Source organism: Bombus huntii, chromosome 16 (assembly GCF_024542735.1).
Source record: "Bombus huntii isolate Logan2020A chromosome 16, iyBomHunt1.1, whole genome shotgun sequence".
NCBI lineage: Eukaryota > Metazoa > Arthropoda > Insecta > Hymenoptera > Apidae > Bombus > Bombus huntii.
In genome coordinates, this window is record NC_066253.1 from 40,779 (window position 1) to 67,500 (window position 26,722).

At 40.5% G+C, this 26,722-nt stretch overlaps 3 protein-coding genes and 1 long non-coding RNA gene across 16 annotated transcripts in view; 2 read left to right on the top strand and 2 right to left on the bottom strand.

Moving 5' to 3' along the window:
• Positions 1-6,619: 6,619 nt before the first annotated feature.
• On the bottom strand, positions 6,620-8,468 carry LOC126874314 (uncharacterized). The gene is made up of 2 exons (XR_007692713.1): positions 8,352-8,468; positions 6,620-7,544 (listed from the first exon to the last, which is right to left on the bottom strand). It is a non-coding gene; the product is annotated as an uncharacterized LOC126874314 (long non-coding RNA).
• A 141-nt stretch (positions 8,469-8,609) lies between these two features.
• Positions 8,610-11,332, top strand: LOC126874305 (GTP-binding protein 128up). Its single transcript, XM_050636179.1, has 8 exons — positions 8,610-8,788; positions 9,108-9,273; positions 9,386-9,516; positions 9,598-9,837; positions 10,037-10,205; positions 10,528-10,657; positions 10,774-10,896; positions 10,975-11,332. Exons 1-8 carry the CDS (start codon positions 8,747-8,749, stop codon positions 11,075-11,077), a joined length of 1,104 nt encoding a protein of 367 aa, XP_050492136.1. The 5' UTR covers positions 8,610-8,746; the 3' UTR covers positions 11,078-11,332.
• A 38-nt stretch (positions 11,333-11,370) lies between these two features.
• LOC126874296 (centrosomal protein of 131 kDa) overlaps positions 11,371-26,722 on the bottom strand; it is a 23,461-nt gene continuing 8,109 nt past the window's right edge. Inside the window, exons 1-12 of one of the 11 annotated variants that reach the window (XM_050636158.1) lie at positions 16,595-16,722; positions 14,951-15,041; positions 14,421-14,884; positions 14,256-14,349; positions 14,053-14,167; positions 13,529-13,970; positions 13,220-13,437; positions 12,549-12,708; positions 12,220-12,476; positions 11,963-12,134; positions 11,715-11,878; positions 11,371-11,634 (exon numbers count right to left, since the gene is read on the bottom strand). In XM_050636158.1, coding sequence (XP_050492115.1) covers positions 11,496-11,634; positions 11,715-11,878; positions 11,963-12,134; positions 12,220-12,476; positions 12,549-12,708; positions 13,220-13,437; positions 13,529-13,970; positions 14,053-14,167; positions 14,256-14,349; positions 14,421-14,708 — 2,049 coding nt within the window. In that variant the 5' untranslated portion in view covers positions 14,709-14,884; positions 14,951-15,041; positions 16,595-16,722 and the 3' untranslated portion in view covers positions 11,371-11,495. Of the gene's footprint in view, positions 11,635-11,714; positions 11,890-11,962; positions 12,135-12,219; positions 12,477-12,548; positions 12,709-13,219; positions 13,438-13,528; positions 13,971-14,052; positions 14,168-14,229; positions 14,350-14,420; positions 14,885-14,950; positions 16,723-26,722 lie in introns of those variants that run through there. The other 10 variants (XM_050636157.1, XM_050636155.1, XM_050636154.1 and 7 more) reach the window with 10 other exon arrangements.
• On the top strand, positions 16,924-26,501 carry LOC126874301 (basic-leucine zipper transcription factor A). Of its 3 annotated transcripts, none has more exons than XM_050636173.1 (5): positions 16,924-17,677; positions 20,122-20,218; positions 20,976-21,149; positions 23,236-23,594; positions 23,894-26,501. In XM_050636173.1, exons 1-5 carry the CDS (start codon positions 17,666-17,668, stop codon positions 24,788-24,790), a joined length of 1,539 nt encoding a protein of 512 aa, XP_050492130.1. In that variant the 5' UTR covers positions 16,924-17,665; the 3' UTR covers positions 24,791-26,501. The 3 variants fall into 3 exon arrangements, with proteins under 3 accessions (XP_050492130.1, XP_050492129.1, XP_050492131.1); XM_050636172.1 differs by having other exon boundaries at positions 16,926-17,677; positions 23,891-26,501; XM_050636174.1 differs by lacking the exon at positions 16,924-17,677 and adding an exon at positions 17,714-20,060 and having other exon boundaries at positions 23,891-26,501.

Sequence of the window (26,722 nt, forward strand, 5' to 3'; positions counted from 1 at the left end):
GACCAGAGACTGTGCCAACCTGCCCGGCCCTACCTACTTATAATTAACAGACATACCAGAAAGTATACTACCTATCCTACCTAGCGCTATATTTAAAAATGGCAAAACAGGCACACCAACACACTCGCTCCACGGTTCTCACACAAACGCTCGGGCGCAAAGGTCCTACACTAGAGAGGACGTCCCGGGACGCCTCCGACACCCGAGCTTAACACACACCATGCACACTCTAAGGTACGTACCGTTTTCCTGAAATCGACTGACGAAGGCTAGTGACCATTGCGTAAAACGTGATAAAACACGTCTGAGGAAATGATATCGTTAAAATAAATGTAAGTAAACTTGGTATTATAAATGCAACTGATAGCAATATCTAAAGCGTGATTGCACTTAATCGTGTGCATGACATTATCAGAAATTGTGATTCTATCGAGACGTAAATTGAATCGATATATGTCTCGACATTTTTAATATTTGAAGTTTTAACGAATGAGAAAAAGCGACGCAGTTCCACGGCCTAACAACACACACACATAATGTGGAAAATACGTCGTGCACGATACACTAACACATCGTCAGTCGCTGACAAATTATTACATTACTTAATTCTAGATCATCGTGCCCAATGTCTCTCTCCCATTCAAGTAGCACCTGGGCACGTGAATGAGATCCTGACAATGGGCACGGAAAGGGTTAAACCTGAAAATCCTGATCTAATAATATAATTAGTTTGTGTAATTTTTATTTAACGGACTAACGTTCTTTGATTTTATATCTGACTACCTCGTATCTGATTAAATTTACTTTATTAATTTAATAGTAATCAAGTAACTCTACTTTATTAATTTAATAAATCAGAACAAAATTTTAATATTGCATAAAGGTAGCGTTAATTGAAAAAGACTGTGACTCGATCAAATGGAATAATTGACTTCAAATATATTACTAAGAAAGAAATAATCTCAGGCGATCTCTTTATCAAAGCATATACTCGAAAGTGCAGAAGCAGTGTTCAAAATTATTGCTTTGATTCAAAAATCTGCCTGTCGCGAAGTGTCTTCTTGCACGTAAAATTTCACATATTCTTGTACGGGAAAAAATGAATTTTAACTTGTATTTTAAATTCTAGCTAAAGTGAAATAAACGAACGTGACTTAATATTGTCACGATTAATTCATTGCTTAAGAACAAGTATATTCATGTCAAACAAGTATATTCGTGTATATATTTGCCATTTGCAAATTTATAATAACACATGCATATTTATAAATAACACGAATATATTCTCAAATGTATGTATTTAAACTAATTATTATAATCGCGCTGTGCAAGAAGACCTATCCTAAACTAATAAATTTGAAAAAAGAATGTTACTACTCACGGGTATAACAAATACCCGCGGTCACTATGCTCGCAAAAAATTCTACGTAATACAACCGGTCACCCGTGCCGATTCGGACCTTTCATCCTACGACATGATTGAGTGACCGGAGGAACAAAAATGCATGCGACTCACCGTTCGATGCGGAGAAACAGAGGACGTTACCTTGGATGCTGCGGTATCCCAGCGAATATCATCAGGGAGACTAACATCAGGCAGGAACCGTGTAAAGTCCAGTGGTGGAAATAGTGGTTGTTTAAGGGCAGTTGGGAGGTGGGGGTGAGGAAGAGGCGAAACTTCGTTTCGACAATTTTCTTCTTTTTCTTATCGAACGTTTATTTAGAAAATACTGCTATTTTTTTACGCTTAAAAATTATTATTAAGAAATTGGAACAAGTTTGAAAAATATTATTTAGTTCAAAATTGTGAGATATTTTTCGATAGCAAACAAATGCTCATGAATAACGTGAATGCAATGCAATCGTTTGCAAGAATTATATTGTTCGCAATTAGAATATATACTGTGAATTTTCGTTATTAGAATACGAAATATACATTCCAATAATACACTACAGTCGCGTGTTTTAAATAATGGAAAATATTTGCAAGAATTCAAAAGCTCGCCACTAAATATATTTAAAGAATACTGTGCAAACGCGTGCGAAACCTTGTTTCGAGGTATTTGAATCTACCTGTTACTAATTTGCAAGTTTATGACGTTATAACTCAATTTGAAACAATAAGATAATTCGTTAAAAATTGGTTTGAAATAAGAGAATGATTTCATACATCGGGATCTTTCAGAAGAAAATCAATGGACTCACGCGCCGCACTCCTGTGCACAAAATAACCGCAAGATTCAGTGGAAAGAAAGAATAGATTTTTATATCTCGTTCCAAGTCAGATAAGTATCATTGTACAGAATGGGCTCAGAATGGATTCGACATAGCCAAGACATATCCCACGGTGTCCCACGGTGTCCCACGGTGTCCAACGGTGTTCAACGGTGTCCAACGATGTTCCACGGTGTCCCACGGTGTCCCACGGTGTCCCACGGTGTCCAACGGTGTTCAACGGTGTCCAACGATGTTCCACGGTGTCCCACGGTGTCCAACGTTGTCCCACGGCGTCCAACGTTGCAGTCCAGTGTAGATAATCCAAAATTCTTTTCGCGGCATTTGGTGACCCACACTGGACCGACGATGTCCCACGTTGCAGTCCAGTGTAGATCATCCAAAATTCTTTTCGCGGCATTTGGTGACCCACACTGGACCGACGATGTCCCACGTTGCAGTCCGGTGTAGATCATCCAAAATTCTTTTCGCGGCATTTGGTGACCCACACTGGACCGACGATGTCCCACGTTGCAGTCCAGTGTAGATCATCCAAAATTCTTTTCGCGGCATTTGGTGACCCACACTGAACCGACGATGTCCCACGTTGCAGTCCAGTGTAGATAATCCAAAATTCTTTTCGCGGCATTTGGTGACCCACACTGGACCGACGATGTCCCACGTTGCAGTCCAGTGTAGATCATCCAAAATTCTTTTCGCGGCATTTGGTGACCCACACTGGACTGACGATGTCCCACGTTGCAGTCCAGTGTAGATCATCCAAAATTCTTTTCGCGGCATTTGGTGACCCACGCTGAACCGACGATGTCCCACGTTGCAGTCCAGTGTAGATCATCCAAAATTCTTTTCGCGGCATTTGGTGACCCACACTGGACCGACGATGTCCCACGTTGCAGTCCAGTGTAGATCATCCAAAATTCTTTTCGCGGCATTTGGTGACCCACACTGGACCGACGACGTCCCACGGTGTCCAACGATGTCCCACGGTGCAGTCCAGTGTAGATCATCCAAAATTCTTTTGGCGGCTTTTGGAGACCCAAACTGGACTGGTGCGTAGTTCTTAGCTTGGCATCGTTTTCCAAAGATTAATCAACTGATTAATTTTTGGAAAAGGATGCCAATTACCAGGTCTCACCACGAGGAGGTGACTACGCAAGAGACCCGCTCATGGGTTATTTATGTAGTATCGTGGACGAAAGGCCTAAGAAATATCGGGCGAACTATGAACAATGTCGCGAGAGCCGAGGCGTCGTCGGGCCCATCAATGTGTCATCGGTCTTTTCAAGTGCATAGTTTCGTGGAAAAGACCTACGTGACCCTGGCCACGAGCGTCTGCAGAACACGTGTGCGGTGGGCCCAGGAAAAAGACAACAGAATGCGGCAACGACCAGAGCGTTAGTCGAAAAGCAGAGTGCGAGTCGAGGAGCCGAGTGCGAGTTGAGCTGAGACGGAGGTTGCGAGTGGCGTTGCCGAGAGAGTGTGGATTGCGCTGTTTTCTGTACGTTTGGTATGAATAGTTCAGGTTGAACAACAATCGTCTTCTTCTGTCTGATTAACATCTCTATTGTCCACTCTTTGTAAACACATTATATCACGATATTACATTTAACATTACACATCGATCTTGACATTCAAGCTAATGGCAAGAATGTCGAGTTCTAACTCTACTTGATCATGGGCCTGCGACAGTGTGAAAGAACTGAGCGATCGTGAACCGATAAATCACGAGAACAATCTTTTTTATGTAGCAAGCGAGAGATTGAAGAGAAAAGAAATTTTTATTTTTCGTTCCAAGATGGATAAGCATCATTGTACAGAATGGAATCGCAACGCACTTAACATCTGTATTAACATTACGAATAATTAAGGTCAAAGTGCACGCACCCTACGGTGGCCCACGACGTCCCATGGTGTCCCCGTAGGGAGGTATTAGTCCAGTCTAGATCATCAAAACAGTTATGGATGATCTAGACTAGACTATATTAAAGTAGTTTTTAGCATGATATCGTTGTTCAAATGTTATATATTAGTGGCTTAAATATTATAAATTAATGCTTCAATTGCTATTAAGTAATGGTTAAAATGTCGTTAATTAATGGTTTGATTGTAATAAATTCATGGTTTGATTGTAATAAATTAATGGTTTAATTGTTATTAATTAATAGGTTAAATGTTATAAATTAATAGTTATATGTTAAACTAAATGTTTCAAATGTTGTTACTTAATGGTTCAATTGTTGTAAATTAATATCTTATATGTTATAAAATAATAGTTTGAATGTTATAAATTAATAGCTTAAATGTTATAAATTAATCGTTTAGACGTTGTAAATTAATGGCTCAAGTGCTATAAATTAATAATTTAAATATTGTAAATTAAGAGCTTAAATGTTATAATTTAATAGTTCGAATGTTAGAAATTAATGGTTTAAATGTATAAAGTAATAGTTTAAATGTTGCAAATTAATGGGTCAGACGTTATAAATTAATAGCTTAAATGTTATAAATTAATAGCTTAAATGTTATAAATTAATGGTATAGACGTTATAAATTAATGGCTTAAGTGTTATAAATTAATAGTTTAAATATTGTAAATTAAGAGCTTAAATGTTATGAATTATAGTTTGAATGTTAAAAATTAATAGTTTAAATGTAAAAAGTAATAGTTTAAATGATATAAATTAATGGCTTAGACGTTATAAATTAATAGCTTAAATGTTATAAATTAATGGTTTAGACATTATAAATTAATGGCTTAAGTGCTACAAATTAATAATTTAAATATTGTAAATTAAGAGCTTAAATGTTATAATTTAATAGTTCGAATGTTAGAAATTAATGGTTTAAATGTATAAAGTAATAGTTTAAATGTTGCAAATTAATGGGTTAGACGTTATAAATTAATAGCTTAAATGTTACAAATTAATGGCGTGAATGTTATAAATTAATAGCTTAAATGTTAGAAATTAATGTCTTAAATGTAATAAAATAACAGTTTAAATATTGTAAATTAGTAGCTTGGATGTTGTAAATTAATAGCTTAAATGTTATAAATTAATAGCTTAAATGTATAAAATAACAGTTTAAATGTTGTAAATTTATTGCTTAAATATTATAAATTAATTGCTTAAATGTTATAAATTTATAGCTTAAGTGTTGTAAATTAATGGTTTAGACGTTATAAATTGCTAGTTGCAATGTTGTTGTTTGATATTTTTTTTTTTATTTACCTTATATTTAAATTCTTCTTCGATGTTCACTCTCCGGAATTTCAGGCACAAAAGAGCTCGCGCGCGACTTCTGTGTTCCTTATATACCTTGACAAGGTGTCGCGATGTCATTCAAACGGTAACGATTTTTTGACATAGCAAAGGACGGTTTTTCCATTATAACAAAATCAAATTGAACGATTTCTTAATTTTTATCGTAAATTGGCATCTTTAACATTTTAATACGACATTCATTTTTATCATTTTAATAGTTTCTACAAACTAAGACTAAATTCACACCTCCTTGATACTAGTTTTCGACTATCAATTAGTTTCAATAAAAAGGGGAAGAAAGCCTAACAGCGGTCGATGACGTTTCTATGAAATTATTTAAGGTATTAAATAATCAGACAGATAAAATTCATATTAAGCGTTATATTATATTATCGGTATTCGTTCATTTACTCGTGCTAATTAAAAAATAAAATGTTCTTTTTTCTTGAATAACGCCTACTCACTGTATGCGATATTTAAAATTCTTATTTAATACTTACTTAAAAGTCAGGTTCTTTTTAATTCCTCTCAAGTTAAACGAGTAAATTTACTCGTTATAGCTGTAACATAAAATGCCTCTTCTTTCTTTAATAGCGCTTGCATCGATGTTCGTGATACAGATATTAATTATGTAGCGAATAATATTCTTCGTTAGATCTATCAAAGGATTTATTAGGCTTGAAGAAGTATCAAATTCTATGAAAATTAACTAAATGATTTTATTTGATTAGTATTCGACAATGTCTATATTTAATATTTGGCAACCTTTTTTCATAGTAAATTTTGCTCGGATCAATTATTTTATAATAAATTGCAGATTATGCCACTGCATATTATAAGATATTTGCCTATAGCTCTTTTATTTTTCTAATTCATTGATTTTATTATTAGTCTCGTTGATTTTTCCCGTGAGTATCTGTTGTACGTACATCTCCATTATGCTCAGATTTTTAACATCGTCGGATAACTATCTTTTTCGTAAAATAGTTCGTACAACCGTAAACTCGTACTGTTTTAAAAATCTTTAGGTAATTAATCATTACAGGAGTGAACTTGTCAGGGATTTCGTGGGTGTGAATTTTCGTAGAAAGGTATAAAATGATTCGATCTATTGTAGCTGGTTTTTTTTTTTAATAAAAATTTATTTCATGCTATTCCTGGCAAATCACATGGCGCGATTAATAACTACGATACACGTTCAGTATGGACTCCAGCTTGCTGCGATTAGGCCATCGAGAAATTAAACGAAAGACGGAGAAAGAGTAACGATCATTTTCGAATCTGGCGAAAGTCTGACGCATCTTTATCTTCATCTCAAATTTACTAGTTTCCATTCTCATTCTAAGGCGAGTATCGCAGAGAGTTTGGAAAAATTATTTCAATAATTTAGCAGTTTATGGTCAATGGTCAAATAAACAACGCACACATATATCTCCTAAATGCATTTTTACCTATTCTTTAGTCTTCTAGAATCCAAATAAATCAGTTCTTCTATCATCCACAAAATTATATTGCATTACATATTACCTATTATCTATTCTATTCCCACTTCGCAAATAAAGCTCAATTACTTTTCTCTTTCCATTCCTTTCTTACTTGTTTCAAATCTTCTCGCGTCTAACCTACAATAATGTTTTTTACATATTTGACACATTCACGCGCTTCTTCTTCTTCTTCTTCTTCTTCCTGTCCTTCTTTATTTCACCCTCCTGCTGTTGCTTCTTGTTATTCGTCACAGTCCATTTCCCCTGTGTTGCACCATCACATCTATGCTCGCCGACAATTTATGCTAAGAAAAACAAATCGGTATAACCTATAACCGATATGACAACTGTTGGGTTGACAACTAAGTGATTGCGGATTTTGTCATTACCACCAAATAACTTAGTTGCCAACCCAATAGAATTATCCTTAGCGTTATATTTATCTGAATCTACGATCAAAACATATGTTTATGTTACACTTCCAGATACAAAAATATCTTAAGCAGCTCCGACCGCGTAAAACTCTGCATCCGTGGAACATGCGCTCCTCAGACAGCTGAATCTTGACAAGACAGAGACAAGATGTCGGTCATGAACTACGTAGAGTTCAGATCGACCATTCCGTCCGATAAACTATTCTAGTAGAAATATATTCTAGTACTTTGAAATAAACTTTTCCTGTCTTCCATATAGTTTCAGTATCGTCTTGCCAAATCGTCAGAAGCCAAATTTCCAAAGTTCCTCTCTCATATTGTTTAAGAATGTGATATATAATACCAGGCATAAAAATATCGCATACGAACTTTCCATGGCATTACTTTTCTTCGATGATAACGATAACATATATATAGCCGGCCAAGGACGTCGATCTTTGCAAATATACTAAAACTAAGGCTTAAAACTAACTTTGCAGCTTAAAATTAACATTTAAAAGTTAGGCTTAAAGATAACGTCTAAAGCTAAGACTTCCGACAAAGAATAAGTTCCTCGCTGTCTCTCACCGACCAACCAACAATCGAGTTTACGATAAACTTGATCCAAATCTTAGAACTAAAACCTACTTGACAGTGAGGCAAAAACTAAAGGTCAAATACATTATTACATTACAGCGAAATTTTCCGACTAAAACTATAAACACTTTGGCAAATCGATTCTTCTATTTAATAATCTAATATTTAAAAGAATTGTACAGGAAAGCTTTCAACTTTCTGTTTTACATTAAACGACGCATCTTTGTAGAAAAATCGCTCACAAAATAGACTTAGTCTAGATAAGCTAAGTTAATGGACTTAACCACAGACTACGTAATATTTTTCATCGAGCAACTGCCCGAGAAATAGAAGCAAGTATAAGAAATTACAGCGCATACCGAATAACAACTCTACAGCTTTTACCGACACACAGACCGGCGCGCACATTTTCACTAGAGTCGCCACGTATCCGCTCTCATTTTGTTCATAAATTTTACATCTACTTCGTATTTGAAAACTGGCCTTAATTTTTGTATTTTTCTCTTTTCTATGTGTACTTATTCGCTTCTCTGCGCGTGTTAGTGTGTGTCGTGTATGTAGTGAAACATGTGTTTTAACCTGTCAGCACGTGGAAGTCTTATGCAGTAACGTATATATATATATATATACATGTATATATATATATATATACATTTCGATAGTTTTGTAATGGAAGAACGCGAAAGGGCTTAAAAGAAATTTACTTAATTTAAAGTATATCGCAAGTTAAAGGAGGTTTCCGTTTTCTATCAATATGAGTACCATATTGGAAAAGATCGCTTCGATCGAGGCCGAGGTAACCTTTGTTTTATTTTCGTTCGTTACACAGCGGCGTGCAAAAATTTCCAGCCACAATTAATTCTTAGCTTTATGTTCGAAAAACCATATCTAAAAGTAATATTGGATATAAGGGCGTGATAAGCAAAAGAAAATAGTATACTACACGAAGATTATATATGAATAATAAATAAATCTTTGTGTGCTTAAAATTCTTTAAAACGCTGCTTTCAAAATATAAATTGAACATTTATCTGTTATTTATTTGGAAACGTCTGCAAGTCGCTTTATATTCACACTCTATTAACACATTTATTATAATATATCTTTGTCTGTAGATGGCTCGCACTCAAAAGAATAAGGCTACGTCTGGTCATCTCGGTTTGTTGAAAGCCAAATTAGCCAAATTAAGACGAGAACTTATTACACCGAAAGGTGGTGGAGGTGGTGGGGAGCAAGGTTTTGAAGTAGCTAAAACTGGTGATGCTAGAATAGGTTTTGTTGGTACGTAATAAGGAAGTCTAAATCTAAAATCTGAATGTGTAAAGCATAAAGTTTACAAACAGCCAATGGAGCAATCTTTCATTTCGCTGTGCTTGTTCCACAACGATTATAGGTTTCCCTTCTGTGGGTAAATCTACGCTTTTAAGTACTCTTGCTGGTGTTTATTCCGAAGTTGCAGCGTACGAATTTACAACTCTTACTACTGTTCCTGGTTGTATAAAGTATAAGGGTGCAAAAATACAGGTTCCCAATTAATTACGACTATTTTACCATAGGTATACCTTTATATTATGTATGGTATGAAACGTCAAATGTATCTTCCAGTTACTCGATCTACCAGGTATCATTGAAGGCGCGAAAGATGGTAAAGGACGTGGGAGACAAGTAATTGCAGTTGCAAGAACTTGTAGTTTGATATTTATTGTTCTGGATGTACTGAAACCGCTTGGACATAAAAGATTAATAGAGCACGAATTGGAAGGTTTTGGACTTCGTTTAAATAAACAGCCACCCAACATTACTTTCCGCAAAAAAGATAAAGGTGGCATTAATTTCCAAACCACGGTAATTGAACGGCAGGGAGAGGAGAAACATAGAGAACTACACGTGATACGATTCGTTTTAAATTTTGTACGACTTAACTGTCTCTTTGTATATCTTTCGTTGTATTGGACAGAGTCATGTGTAGTTTTTGTAAAATGGTTAGATGGTTGTGCGCAAGACTTTGTGCAAGAGAACTTAAGACGGTTGTATTATGTTGTAGTGCACACAGTCGGAACTCGACTTAGAAACAGTGAAAAGCATTCTGTCCGAATATAGAATACACAATGCGGATATTACTTTACGATATGATGCCACATCCGACGATCTAATTGATGTCATTGAGGGAAATCGCGTCTACGTGCCGTGTATTTATTTACTCAACAAAATAGGTAATTGCATTCGTGCGCGTGCGTGTAATCATCATTTAATCCTACTGTATCCCTTGAATCATTTTCGGCCAAATTATATTTTTGTATAATATTATTAAAGTTTCTTAAATTTGAGGAAACTATGAAAGAACTGCTGTTAACAGGCGTCAGTTTTCCTTTGAATTTTGTGCTAAAAATTTGTTGTCAATATTAAAAGTTTTTGTTTTGATTGACACTAAAACTGAGATAGATAGATAGATATATACAAAATTCGAGGACTACAGCAGGGTTAAAATGATAGAGCTTGAATTACAGATGAGAATCTTCTTTATTTGATTTTTAGATCAAATTAGCATCGAGGAACTAGATATAATTTATAAAATACCACATTGCGTTCCTATTTCTGCTCATCACAAGTGGAACTTTGACGACCTCCTTGAAAAAATGTGGGAATACTTACAGTTGGTCAGAATGTAAGTAGTATTCAGGTCGATTGACTTCACTAGTTTTTTCTTTCCCTTTTTTTTTTTTTTTTTTAATAATAAATCGTGCATAATAATCGATACGTTTATTTGATTCTGATATTTAGCTATACCAAACCGAAGGGTCAACTGCCAGATTATAATTCTCCGGTAGTATTAAACAGAGAGAAACGGACGGTTGAAGACTTTTGTAATAAATTGCACCGATCTATCGCAAAAGAGTTTAAGTAGTAAGTATTCGCTCTAATTGTATTACTAATGATTTATTCTTGACTACCACATTTTTTATTTGTTTACCTTATTTTTAGTGCCCTTGTGTGGGGTTCGTCTGTCAAACATCAACCACAAAAAGTCGGAAAAGATCACATATTATGTGACGAGGATGTCGTACAGATTGTAAAAAAAGTATAATTTTTATTAAATATTCGGCGTACAGTTACTATTAATTATTATTGAATAGATTTTTATAGACCGCCTTCTGTAATTAAAAGTGTCGTAATTTTGGAGTTTATCTTGTTTTTGTTCGTACAAAATTATGGAATATTTTGGTCAGAATAGTGTAACACGAGATGCGTTAAAGGACATACACGAGGAAAAGATATACATATAGATATATATATACATATGTATATTGTACGAATAATATTAGAAGTGGCTGAAAATGAAGTTTTAATAAGTGCGTAAATTATTAATAGGTACATAAATCATTTGAGACGGTTTTATTTATTTTATACGAAATGCATACCTAATCCTACCCGCATAAATAAAAAGGAATACACATGTGATCGAATAAGTCACAAAACAACAACAACAACAACAACATTGTTATTTATAAAGTTTTCAAAATATATTCTCTTCTCTGTTGGTCCAATAACTTTTCCAAATGTTGACATTTTAATTTGACGTCATCACGTTCTTTGGTCAAATTTTTGATCGTCAACACCTTTTGAGTCATTATCAGTTTAATTCTAAAACGTGAAAACGGGGTGTACTTGATAAAATTGATAAGTACCGAGGTATTAATTTGCATGATTAATTAAGATCGAACCTGCTGTGCAATTGAGTCATCGAAGTGTCTCTATTCGCATTGATATGAGTGATTTCATGATAAAGCGAAGCAATTTTCTCCTCCAATTCTCTTTTTTCTCCTTCGATTTCTTGCCTCGCTAATTTTTTCGAGTTGTCTCTTTCCATACTTAACCGTTTGATTACCTAAAGGGTACCTGTTTCTCATTCGGAACGTTCGATAGCCAATAATTGCTGTACGATGAATTTCCATTTTAGAAAATATCCTACCTCGTTTGCGTTACTCAACTCGGATACGTATTCCTGCAACTTGTTCTCCGCGTGTTGCAACTGAACATCGGTTTTCTCCAGTTTATCCTTCGTCTGCATTAACTTAGTTTTATAAAGCTGTTCGTTATCTATTGCGGTTTGCAAGTCCATTTCGTACTTGTCCCTCAAAGATCTGAAAAACGGCACGTGTGTGTGTGTGTGTGTGTGTAATGGAGGTCGCTTGGGCATCGAACGAGAATCAATCGCAAATTACCTACCTGAGCTTGCAATCAACGTTTCGTTCAAGTGTCGATCTTTCGTTTCGAAAGTCTTTTTCTAATCGTTCGATAGCAAGTTCGATTTGTCGATCCCTCTCCTTGTTACACCCCTCTTTTATCTTACTCTCGACTTGTTCGATTCGTAAGTTCTGTTCTCTCTTGTAATTGACCAACCAAGCTTCCCACTCAGCCTTCAGCGATTCTTCGAGAGTCTTCTTCTCGTTCGAGTGTTGCTGCTTCAGAGTCTCGACCTCACTCTAAAATTTCACGTCGATTCAAAGAAATCGATGGAATCAACAGATATTCGAAGCTTTCGGTTCGACCTTCACCTGATACTGCGAATGGTTTTTTTGCAAACTGGCCTGCATTTCAGCTTCTCGTTTAGCTTGTTCCTTGGTAAAGTTTTCTCTGTCGCGTTGCAACTCTTGGAAAAGTTTCGTTTGTTGCCCTTTAAATTGGCTTTCCTGCTCCTTCAGCTGCTCTTGGTATCTGAAAGGCATAAAGATCAATTGCACAGCATTAGTCTAGTGTTTCAGAAGAAATGGTATTGGTAGAAATTTTAAACGATTCTGAGAATGTATACAGAAGTTGCGAGATATTTGGTACGAGTATATATTTTGCAGAGATCGCAAAACTATTTAAAAACAGGCAATGGTGCACGACATTGATAAGTCTTAGTTTAGTATTCAATGGGACCATCTTTAACGCTTGTTACATGCTTAAGGTGACTATTCACGCTGTATATTAATTTTTTACCAGCTATAAGTTTACAGCAAATATGTTGCACAACATCTACGTATACATATATAAGTACACAGTTTCCCGACTAGGTTCAAATTTTGCCAATACAATCATAGCAGTCGCGTCTCATTAGCGTTGATAAATAAATTTCAATAAATGTTTTTATATAACACGTCGATATAAACATACAAGTTTTCTATACGTGCAAGTGGACGAATTGTTTCGCGGGCCACTGTACGTCTAAAAATGAATTCCACACCTGGTCCACAAAATATTCTTCTCGTTGGCCAACATTCTCTCGTGACTGGCCATCAATTCTAGACGCAGTTGTTCCAGCTGTTGATTAGAATGGCGTATTATACGCAATTCGGTGTCCTGTAGTTCTTTCATATGTATATTTCTTAGCTTCTGAATTTCCTCGGCGTGTTGCTCCGTCATATTACGTAACTCGGGTTCCAAACCTTTCACAGTCATTTCCTTAAAATCGACGAATCAAAATTATAAATCGTTGAAGACTTTGATAAGCTTCGTAGCGATGCGTCGTACAAGTAAACCAGATAGTTAGAACCTTGATCTTTGTCGTTCTGGCCTCTATCCATCTCTCCCGTTTAATCTTCTCAGCCGCGGCAAAATGCTCTTTCGCTCGTTGCAACTCTACCGTATGCCTCTCTGTTGCAGCCTTCAAATCCCGTTGCATTTTTATTTCGATCTCTTTCACTCTCTGCGCCAACGAATTGCATTTCTCGGTCAAATCGGTTTTCTCCGAGATTAGCTGTTCGATAAACTTTTGATGTCTCTTAACTATCCCCTTGTATTTCTCGTCCTGTTGCTGCAGTTTGGAGGCGCTGCTCTTCCTCTGACTTTCCAACTTGTCGCAAGCCAACCTCCTTTCCGTCTTTAATTGTTCTTTCAAGAGCGATATGGTAGCGTTCTTTTCTTCGAGTTGCAGCTGTGCCGTAGCTAAATCCTTTTTAAACGCATGGTGGCTATCGCTAGGGGCTGGAACAATGCTAAGAACAGGAAGAGTTTCCAAGTGTCGATTTACAAGCGGGTATAGCACTATAGGACTATATGACTATAACCGCTACCTACCTATCATAGTTCACGACAGTTTTGTTAGGCAGTGGCTGCAAGTTACCAAATATCTCCCCAAATATGGTGGTGGCGTCTACCTCTGGTATGATTATCTTGGTATCATCCAAAGAACCTGTCGAATGTATACCTATATTTATAGAAACACAAGGAAACAACGCGAAAAGCTCTTAATACCGATGAAACACATTATTATCAGCTACCCTCTTCGAGTTTGGCCAAGAAAGACATTAGGTCGTCGTACACAGTTCCATTTGCTACATATTTCTCTTCGGACTCGTCTTTCTCTGGTTTCAGCTGCAATTAGAAAGTTTGATCGACCGGATCGAGCCAAACGGATAGAAAGTTGATCGCATTGTTTCTCAAACCTGTAACTGATCGATTTCTGGAATCGTCACGGCAATGTCTTTCTCGAGATCACTGATCATACTGCAAAGCTGCTCGAACGAGCATGCAGTCGATTCGACGAAGTTTTGATTGCAGTCTGCATTCCCCATTTTCTCCATGATGACATCGGGATCATCGTTGATTTCTCTTCTCTCGTACATGATATTCTCCTCTGTGAGTTTCTTTTGTCTGGACTCGACATATTTCGATGGGAGACACTTGTTCACGGGTGGTTTCCCGTGGATCCTTGGATGGTCGATGTTAATCATAAAATACGGAACAAGGATTTGCCGTTGTTATGAAAGTTCGAGCAGGATCGTATTCACTGACCAAAAGTTTTTCACCCCTTGTTTATAGGTGCGTTTGCGGTTGTCAAGACAATGTCAAGGTAACGCGATCAAATAACTTCACCTCTTTTGCTTCGGATAAAATAATTAGTGGAAGACTAAAACGAAATTCCGTTTGATCGCAAATTTTATCAACTGGTTCACGAAAATATTTCGATACTTACCTTACCTTAACGTAGAAATGTTTCAAGTACATATCGTATTCGCGTTATATAAAACATTTTGAAATTTCATCAGCAGTGCAACGGGACACGACTATCGTTATTACATTGGTTAAATTTGACACCAATCTCAAAATGTGTATAGAAATTATAAAATATTTATCGTGTCTAAACGTATGTTTGTGAAAAATTAGTATACGGCATGAACAGCAGCCATCTTAAGCGTATAATAAGCTAAATAAGTTAAATATGATCTCACTGAATACCGTTTATTAAACCGACGTTTATTAAAATATAATTCACTGTTTGAATAGTTTTGCGGTATCTGTGAAACATGTATTCTTCCACTAAATATCTTGAAATTTCTACGTATACTTTCCGATTTGTTTCAAACCTTACCAATACAGTCGAACCCTGATAACACGAACGTCTGTAACTCGAAAACCCCTATAAGGCTATATAATTTTGTTTACTGCAGAAGAGTCCGACTCTAAAAGTCGAAATATAATTTACTTTGACTCGAATTTTTTGTCACGTGTACAGATGCATTATTTTACCTTGAATGTAACTCGAATTTAAATCGAATGTAGGACAGTCAGATCTCTGCAACTCCAAGTGTACCTATAGCTATGCTGTGTGTGAGTCAAAGTATATGAGAAATCAATCGTTCCACATTGTCTCCTTTCTTTTAATTATTACACGATTGTTTCAAACAACGTAAGACGACGTCAAGCCGTCTATCCCTATTTCTTCGCTCTTCGACCACGTGCACGGTGACCACGGTGAATGTAATTGTGCCTTCGTACAAAGCTCCCGCGTCTCGAATTTCCTTCTACCCGGAAATTTTGATAAATCGAAACCTCTAAAATTCGAAGATTTTAACTCTTTCTTCCTCGAGGTTCCATCACTGTTACAGGTTACCGAGGTTCGACTCGACACTATAATCACGATTTCGTATAACGTACGCAATATATTCACGAAAGATGTCTGCAAACGTTCGAATATTTGCATGAGCCGCGTATATTTATCTTTAGCTAATACGCGACAGTAAGAATATTTGAACGATAAAGATAAATAAATAAATGGTGGATGAAGGTAGGGATGGATAGCAGAAAAATGATTCGTTGCAGCGATCGCGATTGCCGCGCGTATCACCTTGCCGCTAATGGTCCGCTAATGGTCCGCTAATGGTCGTCGTCAATACTACGTATGCTTTATCTTTTACATATTTGTGTTTAGGTTCTTTAGCATTATTTGTTTTATTTCCATCACTTTGTATCATTTTTTAATACCTTTGTGTTTTCAATTTTAATCCGTGAAAACAATGCAATGCGCGTCGTGTCCATGCTGTATTTTGTTTAAGAATATATCGACGGGGCAGAGGGTAATGCAGAGCTCGTACGTTACCGCGCTGGTGATTGCTAAAGGGTTGCTAGAGTGCAGGCAGCACCGTTTGGGGCGACCTGGCGAAGTGGGAATAGATCGTAGGGAACACGAGGAGATAGTGGTCGTCAGTCGTGGGGCGAGGTTGCTGCGGGTGAACTCGTGGTGAGAAAGAGAGCCGAGGGTGAGGGCGAGGGCGAGGGCGAGGGCGAGGGCGAGGGCGAGGGCGAGGGTGAGGGCGAGGGCGAGGGTGTCTGTACGTACACCGAGAGAGAATCGATCTAAAACTAGGAGTCGCCGCAGTAACCGCTGGGAGGAAGCCACTGTTACAATTTGCCCCCATATGCGCTAGTGAAATCTTAGATCGGGTAATTGTACGGCGAGAGAGCAGCCAGAATGAGGTGTTCCCGCGAGGTGGTCGCTCACGTTCGGCCCGCACGTTGATTCGAACTCACGCGATACGCCACGCCGATACCGAGCTGATACAGTGCGGAAATCCACCAAACGATTCACTCCGAACTGAGGTTCTACACCGAAAAGAGAATAACAGACAAAGAGAGAGACAGGGTGGGAGGGAGGGGGGAGAGAGAGAGTGAGAGAGAGGAAGAGGGAGAGAAATCGACACTGATAGAAAGAGAGGAAAAGGCACGAGGAGCGCGCCACAGACAGATAGATCGACTGCGAGAAGCGAGAGAAAGAGGAAGAAGTGGAAAAAGAGGAAGAGATAGATAGAGATAGATAGATAGATAGATAGAGAGAGAGAGAGAGAGAGGGAGAAAGAGAGAGAGGACAGGGAAGGATAAAGACAGACAGACAGACAGATAACGAGAGGGTGGAAGTGAAAGATAGATAGAGAGAGGAAGAGAGAGAGAGTAAGAGCGAAATCAAGAGTGTGAGAGACGGAGAGGGACGAAGAGAGAAAGAGAAACGGTGTCGCATCGCAAGGTGTTTCGGTATACGGTGCACGAGACGGAGAAACGTTCGCGAGAAGATCGCGAGAGGTTCGGATCGAAGGAAAAACAAGCAAGCAGGCAGGCAGAGAGGCGAAAGACCAAGAAGAGAAAGGGCAAGAAACGCGCGGATCCAAGAAAAATCGAGAGAAACGGGCCGAGAAAGGGAAAGAGGGAGAGAGAGAGAGAGAAGTAGCGGGAGCACGAGAGAGAGAGAAAGGGAGAAAGAGAGAGAGAGAGAGAGAGAGAGCGCAAGCAAGGGTGGGCGGACAGTAGTGCACGAGAGCATCCCGTCGCCACGATAATGCGACGTGCAGCTTCTTTGCTCGTTCCTTCTGAATAAGTGCTTGCTGGGACGGTCCCTTACCTGCAGGGATATGACGTAATGGCAAGAGAGGTACGCATTTCTATTACATTCTCATATTTTCATTACCGATCGTTTTTGTAGAACCGCGAGCTCGTTGCATCCACCGCCTGTCCTCTCCTTCTCATCTCTTCATCTCCGTAGCCCCAAATTTTTATCCCGAATTTTTCTCCACGATCCTACAAGACGGTCTCGTTCGTTCTACTTTTTATTATCGTCCTAATGTACGCACCTTCCTCGCGAGTGTGCCAACCATGTCGAAATGCTTGTCAACCAGTTACGCATTCGCGTCACGGACTCACGCGTACGCACGCATAGATTATGATAACCGTACAATTTTGGTAAACGAAAATGTCGCATACCTTCCGCTACTGGTGCATTCGTCTAGGTCTAGATTATCTAGTGCTCGTTCACGTTCGTCCGCTTCCTGTGTCTTTCGATCGTCGTTCTTATCCGCGAAACACTATCCTGTATTTCTCTCTCTCTCCCTTTCTCTCTCTCTCTCCCTCTCTCTCTCTCTCTCTGTTTCTCTCTTTTTCTTTCTGTCTCTCTCTTCCTCTTTCCCTCCCTCTCTCACACTCTCTCTCTCTCTCTGTCTCTCTCTCTGTCTCTCTCTCTCGCTCTCTCTGTGCCTCTCTCCCTTTCTCTCCCGAGATTCAGACTGATCTGACTGCGTACGCTGGTCAGCGCAGCTGCCCTTTTAGGTTATGCTTTCTTTCCGTCCGCGAAATCCCTTAGGATCGGCGTGGCCTCGATTGCGGTGTGTAACGGTTCGGAGCGTTTAAGCGATTGTTTACCAAGATCGTGCCCCGGAGGAAACTGCATCGAGTGCAATTCTATTGCTGGACGAGAGCAACACGCCGAACGAGGGAGAGTGCGGCTGGCCCTGGTTACCGAGATTCTCTGCGTTTCTTGCACCTCCTAACAGTGTTTTTACCACTGCTTCGTTTCATCCCCTTTGCATTTTCCTTACTTTCCTAGCTTTCGATCTTTCTTTCTTCTGCCTTTCTCTTTCCCCTCTTCCCATTTCTCCCTTTCTTTTCTTCTCTTTTTTCTTCTTTCTGACGGTTTATCCGAGAATGATTGAATCAGGTCAGTGTTTTCGACCATAAGTTGCGCCTGCGTCTGCGCCTTGTTCACTTTGCGCCTCCCTGTTGAAAACTAGGGACAACCCAAACATAATATTCCTCTTTGGCTCGCATTATTCTAATATCGTTTGCGAGTCCCTGTAGCCCGATCCAGAGACCCCTTAACCCCGATAATCGAGTAATCGCTACCCTCTCGCGTTCTCGAACTCTATGCTCTGCGTTCGATCGTGCAGCCACACTCCTAAGGTGTTTAAGAAAAAAAAGTACGTTTGCTTTACTTTGTGATAAGCCATCGAATTCCTAGATGTAGGGCCCGCTTTGTAGGCCAGTGATGTTCCGAAGAATCGCAGGAAAATTTTGGCACGAAGCAAGAATTTTCGCTTCTTTATTTCGTTCCACTTCTAAATTCGCGCTACGATCTGGAAGGATACAAACTGTTATGCCGTTCGTTTTTTCTTGAGACAGTCCGATACCGGCGCGACAAATTTTGCTCCAATTTGCAGGATAACGGACTTGAGCGACTGTTTTTCTTTGGCCCTGTTTTGTTTGTATGTCCACGTTTCTCCTACTTTTGTCCAACAGCGCTGGCTGGTGTCGTTTATCCTCGAGTACACCAGACCGACTAAAATTTCGAAAACTCTTCCCTGTGGGCACTCTCGTAGTGACGCGTTGTGTACGCATTCTAAATAAATTCTCAAGGAGAACGTTAAATTTTTTCCCGTGATTCTCTCGCTCGTCGTTTCTCGCCCAAGAGTGAAAGACGAGAAGAACAGGAACGAAGACGTGAAAAAGAATAAAAAAAAAAGAAGAAGAAAAAATATGTAGCGCGAGCTGTTGCAAGGATATATAGATATTCGATAATAATTTCCCAGGCGAGGCGCGCGAAAGGCTTTGTTTATAGTCTGTTCTACTTAGTTACCGCATATAAAACACGTAGGGTAAATTACTTTCCCGTTGACCCGGTGCCTGACACTCCACTTAACATCTAGGCGATAAGCATTTTCCACGGCGGCTCGCACGCGGTTTTACAGTTTCTTTACACGCAATTACATCTCGTTTAAAGCGATTCCCTCTCATTGATAGACATACTATTTTCCAATACGTGCAGGACTCAACTAGCCTGCTTCTCTCTCTCCGGCCTGTTTTCGATACTAACTCAACGAATTGCTCGGGCATTGACCGACACTGGAACGCGCCAATTATCCAAACTGACTTTCTTCCGTGGGCCTCCTTTTACCAAACTCTATCCTTAGCGCCCGTCTGCGAATCCTTTGTCGTGTCCTTTACCTTTACCTTGTCTTCTCGATCGCGTTTGTAAAATGAAACTGGTAGGTTTCTCGCGCAATCGCGTGACTTGAACGCAAACTGCATCGGTTAATTTCTGTGCAGGAGTTACGGAGCAAGAGACCTTTTAAGATATGGGACAGCTGGCGTAACGTAAGAAAGGGACTGTGTGTTAGCAATTTCGAGGAACTGATACACCAGGGTAAGAAGCGAGCGTGCCCTCTGAAACCGCTAGCGAAAGTAACGACTCGCTGGTGCTCGCTGTGGAAAGTATACATAATGTATCTCGACGATTCTACCTTTGCTCCGAACCGGAGCCGCCTTTGCTTCGATGCTCGATTTCTCGCGATAAGCGCTGCTCTGATACACGACAATTTATATACATAACGTGATTTCTTTCTTTTCACGACACACAAGATATTGGATTACTGGTCGCAAGGTATCGCTTTTTTTATGCAGAACATTTATTCGAATCGAAGCGAATCGAATCGAATCGAATCGAATCGAATCGTCGCCGCCCGTTGTCGGACAAAGAGAGAGAGAGAGAGAGAGAGAGGGAGAGAGAGAGAGGGAGAGTGAGAGAGGGAGAGAGAGAGAAAAGAAAAGATAAGATAACGGATAACACGATCACGAAGCGTTTCGTACGAGATCTCGAAGAAAGAACCGTAGGCGAGGAAGATCGTGAATATTCTTTTCACCGAGAGAGGCATCTACCATCGAATCGAATCGAATCGTATGGAATTAACCCGCAGATTCGATTCGAACATCGTGAGACACTCCTCTCTCGAACAGCGGATAAACATTACTTTGTTCGTTCGCTATTTCGCCTCGGTCTACCCTTCTTTCTGTTCATTCCTTCCTAGTTCGTAGTTCGAATCGACACTACAACGTAACGCTGTCGATCGATCATGTTCCAGGCCGACTAATCGCTGTTTCATTCTTTCTCTCTTCTCTTTCAGGTAAGGAGAAATTGGGCGTGCCTCAGAACGAGAATGTCTCCGTAGTTCTGGAATCGGACGGAACGCAGGTCGAGGACGGCGAATATTTTAAAACCCTAGCGAATAATACGATCCTGTTGTTGTTACGGCATGGTGAACGCTGGTGTCCAACTGGGGTCGACATCATACGCGCCGGTACCTATTCGAAGAATAACCATTATCTGCCGTACATAAGTATCAAGGATACCTGCTGGTCGAAACATTGATATTTTTATCGTATTTTCAACCATATGGTAGAAGAATGCGCTTCTCTATCTATTAATTCTTCTCACTTCTTCCTATAACTGCGATCCTAAGTGAAACTTCCGTTAAATCGAAACTGAAACATGCGATACATTCCGCATTCATCGCTGATAGATAGCTGACGCTTGATCAAATCCATAGAAGCTTATAAAATGTAGTTGGAAACACATATTCTGCTTGTCCTAAAATTTCAACGTAGATGCGATTAAAGCCGCTTAACTCGGGTGTTCCCCGTAGATACAATTTTCATCCACTCTCGATTATTGCTTCTTTATATATACCAGTTGTTACTAATTACTAAATACCAACTACTGCTTTCATCAATTTCTGTTAACCGTATATGGTTGCCGCGGACAAGACGATAGGCGAAAATTCGTTTTGCGATATATCGAAAGCGTTCAAAATACCTATGCACGGTAGCGTTGTCTTGACGGAAAAGAGAGGGAGAACCGAGGAAACGCGTGCTGATAGGATTAACCTATAAATTAGAGCATAGACCGCGAATAGCCGTAAGAGTACAAAATGGAAGGATTCCGTGAAAAGTAGACAAACAGGATGATCGAAGCGACTCGTCGAAAGCCAAGAGAAGACACGCCGTATTAATAAGATATTCCATTATCTACGCTGCATTCTCTCTCCTCTTACTTGCTCGCATTGAACGCGATCAGCCTTTACCACCGTTTTTATCTCTCTTCTCACGCGGTCGGTAAACAGGTTGCAAATAACGAATATAATAACGATATAATAGACCCGAATTGGTTTTACAGAGAAGCAGAAAAAGAGCGGCGGGAGGGAGAGAGAGAGAGAGAAAGAGAGAGAAGTATAGCTTGTCCCGATCGCAAAGTGACGTGTCTTCTTCCAACAAATTGATCGTCGATCGATCGTAGAGTAAAGATCTAAGCCGCGCTTTGCATCAGGCAGCTATAGTTGAAATCGCCAGATCGTCCAACCAAAAATAGACGAATGAGCTACTTGTGATTGAACGGCCACATGTAGATTCAAAGTCGTATCAACGTGGTTGACACGGTGTTTGCACGGTGGAATTTGAATAGAAATGATATTGCTTAATGCAAACGATGTTTAAGCACAATGTCGATCAAGTTGAAGGTTGTAGTCGTGAGAAGAAGAAATATTCGTCCATTTTTTACGCGGTTGCGACCTGATCGCTTCGAGCGTAGCTGCTTAATGTATGCAACCGACAGCTTAAATCTCGTTTACATCAGGTAACGTTTTGTCCACCGACTAGATCCGCTCTGAATTGTTTGTAAATTCGCCGCGTAAACACATTGACAACCAAGTTGAAGCGACTTGCGGTCGTTCGTCGGGAAGAAGCCCATTCGTCGTTCATATTTTTGGTCGAATGATCTGGTAGTTACTTGATGTACATGTGGCTCGAAGCTTCGCCAAATTCGAAGAATCTAAGGTCGTCGGATGAAAAGTTGCCTGATGCAGTTAAGAGGTTTTAAAAAACGAAACATTTGTAAAACCATGTAACGTAATGACGGTGGCAACGTCAGCGTCGACGACAGCGTCGACGTCAGCGTTGTATGTCGCGGTCGGATCACAGGAAAGTGAGTTTCGCGATTATAATAGCGGGGTCAAGCAGGAGGACGAGCAGGAGCGAGCCCTCCGTGAATAAAAGACGGAGTATCGATTCATAAGTACAATAAGACAAAAGTACAGATTCGTTGAAGAGGGCGATCAGATAACGATTTGTTCGGTGAACAACGTGGATGGTGTACACGGCACGGCGCCCACGCTGGCTACCGCGTATCCGGCAACGAGCCGGAAAAAGATCGATACGCGTTCATCGTAATGTACTTAGGCGAGGCAAGACATACATGACATGTACCTTGTTGCGTATCGCTGGTTGGCTGTATCGGTATATACATATGTAGCCAACGGTGGAAATAGGATAGGTAGAGCGCCGCGTACAAGTCTAACACGCTCTCACGTCCCGCGTGTCTATTGATTTCAGCGATTTCGGCAATTCCGAAAATAGTCTGCGAAACGATCCACGCCCTGGAGCTACACGATGAGACGCCGTCGTGGAAGATCATGGACAATAAGGGACGAGTCACGGTGGTGCTGCACTGGGATCAGCGTTCATCGACGTCGTCGCAGGCGCAGCAACAGCAGAAAGGTCAAGATGTGCAGGCCTCCAAGTATTCGCCGACTAAGAAAACCGACCTGAGCGGTAGTCAACGGCCGCCCTTGGTCATCCAGACCAGCCTGGACAAGCTCAACTATGCAGGGAAGCTGGGTCACCTGACGGCAGAAGTTGGTCCTAGCCGCTACACCAGCCCCCATATCACTGTGATAAATCATGACGACATGGTACGAGATCGTGACTATTTTTTTTATCTCGAGCTCTCTTTGCACTCTGTAGAACCGATTCACGCGAGGTTTCCGGGTAACGAGTCGATTTCGATGGCGCAGGAGACACCGAGCGCCAATGTCACGTTCCATGGAGATCCAGGACGCTGTTAAGCTGCACGATTCGAGCCCGGAAGCCTCGAACGCGTCGAGTCGCGGTCGCGTCTACCGACGTCGATACACACACAGTAGTAGCCTCGAGAAATCCTCGAATCTTCGATCTATTCAAACGATTAAAACCGCCGTGGTAACGACAGCAGCAGCAGCAGCAGCCGCAGCTGCAGCCGCAGCCTCAGCCGCAGCCTCACGGGATCCCAGGCCGTCTGGTGAAGCAGGGTACCAACTCGTTCGACAGCACCACCATCCATATCCACACGCCGGAATGCTCGAACCATATTCATCAGCCGGTAGCGAGGAACGGGAGCCCTGTCAACGGAGCGGACGGCGGTGCCAGCGGAGAATGCGACTTCCATTGCTGTGCCCTGCACGAGGAGGGCCGTAGAATCGCAGTGCACAAGTCGGTGGCTACATCGCCGATTCAGGATGCCCAGCATCAGCAGTATCAGCAACAGCATCATCATCCGCATCCGCAGCAGCAGCAACAACAAACGCAGACTCAAACGCCCTCGCCTCAGCCACCTTCTTCTCTGTCGGACGGGACAAGACGAGCGGGCCTGAGCAAAGGTCACGTGAGATTCTGCGACACCGCGGACGAGGAGTCGAGCTCCCGACTTGCCGGCAACTCGGCTGCCAGCTTTCATCTTCATCATCATCACAATCATCATCAGGAGCACGACAGCTCCGAATCCGAGACCGAGAACACGATCATGGAGGACGAGATCGTGACCTCGGAGAAATTTTTACTGCTCATCGATCAGCTCACCGTAGACCAGAAGCACTTAAGCATCAAGGACATCGGTATCATCCTCGAACGGCTCAGCTCGAAGATCCTCGATGTCGAGCGGCTCGACCGCGAGAGCGAGAGCGAGGAGTGTTACAACTGGACGATTAAGGCTATTATTAGGGGAGACGTGTTGCGGGAGCTCGGAGTTATTTACAATGGAAATTATTACGCGATCTCGGAGCATCCTGGATATAAGGAGGAATCCGAGGAGAATAACGAGGATAACGAGGAGGAGGAAGAGGATAGACTTTAATATGATGCTGTTTTACTAGATAGATAGATAGATAGATAGATAGATAGGTAGGTAGGTAGATAAATAGATAGATAGATAGGTAGATAGATAGATAGATAGATAGATAGATAGATAGATAGATAGATAGATAGATAGATAGATAGATAGATAGATTATACACCTATTAATGGTTATTATTAATATAGTACGTATCGAGCTGCAGGGAGGGGGAAACGTTTAAAAGGGCGAAGAACGCGAATGAAAAACACGGGAAATAGAGAAAGGTTCAATCGGCGGAGGGTCGAACGCACGAACATTCTCAGATTTTTTGATAGAAAATCGGGGGTGGGTGGGAAGGCCGGGGATGACGGTAAACGAGCGGCAAAACGTGATTTTTTTCAAAATGTTTTCATAATAAAACGAAGGTCGCGTTATAATAAAAAAAAAAAAATCGTACGATACCTTGTAAACTTAGTTCTAAAAACGGTTGTTGAAATATGTACTTATTAAATAGTATATATACTTGTAGGAAACATTTTTGGGATTACGGACGTTGATTCCGTAACCGTCCACAACACTGCCCTATCTAAAAAATAAAAAAAAAAGCAAAAAAAATTGAGAGCTAGAGAAAGGAAAGGAGGGAAATAAGAGGGGAACGAAACAAGATAGAGGCTCGATCTGTTTGTGGCTGTCTGTCGAACTGTTCTGCGTTGTTTTTCGTCCCGCTCGATCTACGACGACGAACCGACGGAAACTAGAATCGAACTCTCGATTGAACGTCGCGAACACACAAATACGTAGAGAGCAAAGGAGAGGCACAGAGATAGACAGATAGATAGATAGATATAGATGAGAGAGACAGAGAATAGAACGACTACACACAATGATCACGAACGGCCAAAAATTCGTTTCTGATCTAGCGTGGAAAATGCGCCGTGTTATTGAAAAGAAGAATGTAGATGCAGCAGAAAAAGGCACAAGAAAGAGAGAGAAAGATCGAAAAGAAAGAGGATATGTACACCTCGATTTATTCGTTGTTTGTCTCCGACGTAAATTCTCCTAAGATTCACGGGCAAAATCGTGCTTCGCGTAGCAAGAGTCCCTTGCAGTCGGAATCGGACATTCCACTTTGTCAAAGGATTCTCGTACCCCTTCGATCGTCAGAGCGCGAGCCGTTTCAATCGAAAGTCACGCTACAGATAGCCTCGAGAGTTTCGTTCGAAGCAGGTCGTTTGAAATGAAAATTTTGTTCCTTGTCAGTTTGTAAGAAACGAATTAAATCAACTGCCCGGCTCTCGCTATGTATAACACACGGTGCACGTACTACCACATGCGACGCGTTGTTTCATTCACGTACGTTACACACCATACATTATACATGCACATACACATAGAGACATATGAAGTACAGTCGTCTAACACACAGGGAAACACAGAGGACACAGCACGCGATGCGGTATATAGGGAATATGGAAGACCTCATTCAGGATTTACGTTAGCGATTACGCTACGATAAGTGATACCGATACATAAGAGAATTAGTCGCGCCACGGACAAGTTTATCCGGCGTACTCCGTGAAACTTTGCAATTTTAATATATTTCTATTGTAAGTATACTTGACACTGCGAACGAGAACACGACGAAAAATATTCGATAACATATGTAGCGAAGGCGTCGTGCAAAGAAATCACACTTTATACATAAAGTGTGTGTGTGTGTGTGCGTGTGTGTGTGCGCACGTGTGTGTGTGCGTGTGCGTGTGCGTGCGTGCGTGTGCGTGCGTGCGTGCGTGTGCGTGTGCGTGCGTGCGTGTGCGTGTGCGTGTGCGTGTGCGTGCGCGCGCGCGTGTGTGTGTGTGTGTGTGTGTGTGTACATCATACATACATACATACATACATACATACATACATACATACATACATACATACATACATACATACATACATACATAC